The sequence below is a fragment of the Myotis brandtii genome, unplaced genomic scaffold (assembly GCF_000412655.1).
Source record: "Myotis brandtii unplaced genomic scaffold, ASM41265v1 scaffold1026, whole genome shotgun sequence".
NCBI lineage: Eukaryota > Metazoa > Chordata > Mammalia > Chiroptera > Vespertilionidae > Myotis > Myotis brandtii.
The window spans coordinates 963990-967189 of record NW_005353435.1 but is presented as its reverse complement, the minus strand read 5'-3'; the positions used below and the strand labels follow the sequence as shown (position 1 = coordinate 967189).

General features: G+C 51.8%; 1 protein-coding gene across 1 annotated transcript in view; it reads right to left on the bottom strand.

Moving 5' to 3' along the window:
* TAF5L (TAF5-like RNA polymerase II, p300/CBP-associated factor (PCAF)-associated factor, 65kDa) overlaps positions 1–2567 on the bottom strand; it is a 7673-nt gene extending 5106 nt beyond the window's left edge. The window contains exons 1-2 of the mRNA XM_014535997.1: positions 1898–2567; positions 732–836 (exon numbers count right to left, since the gene is read on the bottom strand). Coding sequence (XP_014391483.1) covers positions 732–836; positions 1898–2099 — 307 coding nt within the window. The 5' untranslated portion in view covers positions 2100–2567. The remainder of the gene's footprint in view (positions 1–731; positions 837–1897) is intronic.
* Positions 2568–3200: the final 633 nt, after the last annotated feature.

Sequence of the window (3200 nt, the reverse complement as noted above, 5' to 3'; positions counted from 1 at the left end):
GTGCCAGGACCCTGTTTTCTGAGGCTGGTGACTGAAATATGAGCCCAATAAAGCCCGGCCGGCATGGCTCAGCAGTTGAGCGTCGACCTGTGAACCAGGAGGTCACGGTTCGATTCCCGGTCAAGGGCACATGCCCGGGTTGCGGGCTCGATCCCCAGTGTGGGGCGTGCAGGAGCCAGCCGATCCATGGTTCTCTCTCCTCATTGCTGTTTCTATCTCTCCCTCTCCCTTTCTCTCTGAAATCAATAATATATATATATATACAATACCACAAAAATACACCCAGAGCCCTCACCCTTGCAAACTTTAGCCTTGTCCTTCAACTCTCTCAGAAATTCCGAAGACCATAAGTTTGAGGCAAGTGGTAAACTACTTTTTTTTAATATTTCTTTTTTTTAAAATTTAAATATATTTTATTGATTTTTTACAGAGAGGAAGGGAGAGGGATAGAGAGTTAGAAACATCGATGAGAGAGAAACATCGATCAGCTGCCTCCTGCACACTCCCCACTGGGGATGTGCCCGCAACCAACGTACATGCCCTTGACCGGAATCGAACCTGGGACCCTTGAGTCCACAGGCCGACGCTCTATCCACTGAGCCAAACCGGTCAGGGCGGTAAACTACCTTTGATTCTCTAACCCAACACCGTGCCTGGAACGTAACAGGCTCCGAGGAAAATCCCCATGACTTGTTCTTTATCGGACAAGGCTCCGGGTGCCGGGTACTCACCGGTGAGGAAATTCCGCAGCCGCCCGAACTGCACTTCATACTGCTGGGGCTCGGCCTGGCACGGGGCGGCGGACACGATGTTGGCACAGCCAGACTCTGTTTGGACTAAGGCGGAGAAGACACACAGATGGGGACGGAAAAAGAATTATTATTATTCTTTTAAAAAAAATATTCCGCCAGAACCGGTTTGGCTCAGTGGATAGAGCGTCGGCCTGCAGACTCAAGGGTCCCAGGTTCGATTCCGGTCAAGGGCATGTACCTTGGTTGTGGGCACATCCCCAGTGGGGGGCGTGCAGGAGGCAGCTGATGGATGTTTCTCTCTCATCGATGTTTCTGGCTCTCTATCCCTCTCCCTTCCTCTCTGTAAAAAATCAATAAAATATATATAAAAAAATATATTCCTATTGATTTCAGAGAGGGGAAGGGAGAGGGCGAGAAATAGAAACATCAATGATGAGAGAGAATCACTGATGGGCTGCCTCCTGCACAACTCCGACTGGGGATCATCGAGCCCGCAGCCCGGGCATGTGCCCTGACTGGGAATCGAACCCGGGACCTCCTAGTTCATGGGCCAATACTCAACAGCTGAGCTACGTCGGCCGGGCTGGAATCATTTTGTTGATTCCCCTGCTTTCTCTCTGGCTCTCCTACTGCTTCCAGGGCAGATTCCTGAACTGATCTTTCATCTTCCCCCCCCATATCCCACTGGTCTTTCTGCTCTGCTTCCTGGGGGCGTCCTCAACTTCACATTTTTACTATGTATTTAAATGTATAATTTTCGTGTGTGTCCTGAGAACGTCCTTTCCTTTTAAAACCAGCATTCTCTCCTCGTTTCAAGGCTATCAATGGTGATATTTTAAAAATATATATTTTTATTGACTTCAGAGAGGAGGGGGAGAGGAGAGATAGAAACATCAATGAGGAGAGAGAATCATGGATCGGCTGCCTCCTACTGGGGATGGAGCCCGCAACCCGGGCATGTGCCCTGACTGGGAATTGAACTGTGACCTCCTGGTTCGTAGGTCGACGCTCAACCCCTGAGCCACGCCGGCCGGGCAATGGTGGTATTTAAAAAAAAATATCTATGTTCATTGGCTTCAGAGCGGAAGGGACCTTGCCATGCGTCCCCCTCTCCAGCTCGCCCGCCCGGAGCGGCCCGCCCCCACCTGTGAGGTTGGCTGCCATCTCCTCGGGGGTCTGGGACAGGCGCAGGCCTTGCTTCAGGGGACCGTCGGTGTCCACGTACTGCCGGCGTTTGAGGTAGCAGGACACGGCCATCTGAATCTGCTCCGTGCGCACCCGTTTCATGACCTGGGGGAGGGGGGGACCAGCACACGGGACTGTCAGGGATCTGGGGGCGCATCCCATCCAGCCGGGATGCCTCCCCTCCAACGCGGAAAATCAACGGTAGGAAGGACCAGCCCCGCGAGCAGCCAAGAAGCAACACGAATCCCTCGAGGACCAGCCGGTGCTCATGTCCGTCTCTGTAGTCCCCGGTGGTGATGGTATCATGGCCACCGTCAGTGGTGGAACCCCGCAGATCACCCCGACTCCACTGAACGCCCAGATTTCCACCGCCCCCCCCCGAGCTTTTCCTTAGAGACGCATTCAACGTGCACACAAGACCAGCGGGATCCTGGACCCTTCAGGTCTCCTGCCGGCTCCCCAGGCAGAGAAGCAGGCGGGAGGCGGCACCCAGGCCAAGGCCTGGGAAATTCAGGATCGGGCTGAAGAGGTGCCGGGAAAGGGAGGGGCTACTCATGGGGACAGGGGATGCTATGCTCTCTCTCTCTCTCTCTTTTAAAATAAATATATTTTTTATTGATTTCAGAGAGGAAGGGAGAGGGAGAGAGATAGAAACATCTATGATGAGAGAGAGTCATTGATCGGCTGCCTCCTGTACCTCCTCTACTGGGGATCGAGTCTCAAAAAGCTTTGTTTAAATGGAGGGTCTGACCTGGCTGCGATTCAGCGATGCAACAAAACATATTCATTATCTCCCCACTAGTGACCCAACTTTTCACGATGCATTTGCCCCCCCCTCCCACCGGGTTATTAGAAGTCTTCCACTGTATTGACAACTTAGGTGATTCTTCTTTTAATCCTCGCCCGAGGATATGTTTTCATTGATTTTGAGAGAGAGAGGAACGGAGAGGGAGGAAAACATCAACGCTCAAGGGAAACATCGATCGGTGGGGCCAGGGATGGAACCTGCAACCCAGGTACGTGTCCTTGACCGGGAACGGAATGAGTCACCCTTCAGCAGGGGTCCTCAAACTACGGCCCATGGGCCACATGCAAATACAAATATTGCATTTGTTCCCGTTTTGTTTTTTTACTTCAAAATAAGATATGTGCAGTGTGCATAGGAATTTGTTCATAGTTTTTTTTTTTAAACTATAGTCCGGCCCTCCAACTGTCTGAGGGACAGTGAACTGGCCCCCTGTTTAAAAAGTTTGAGGACCCCTG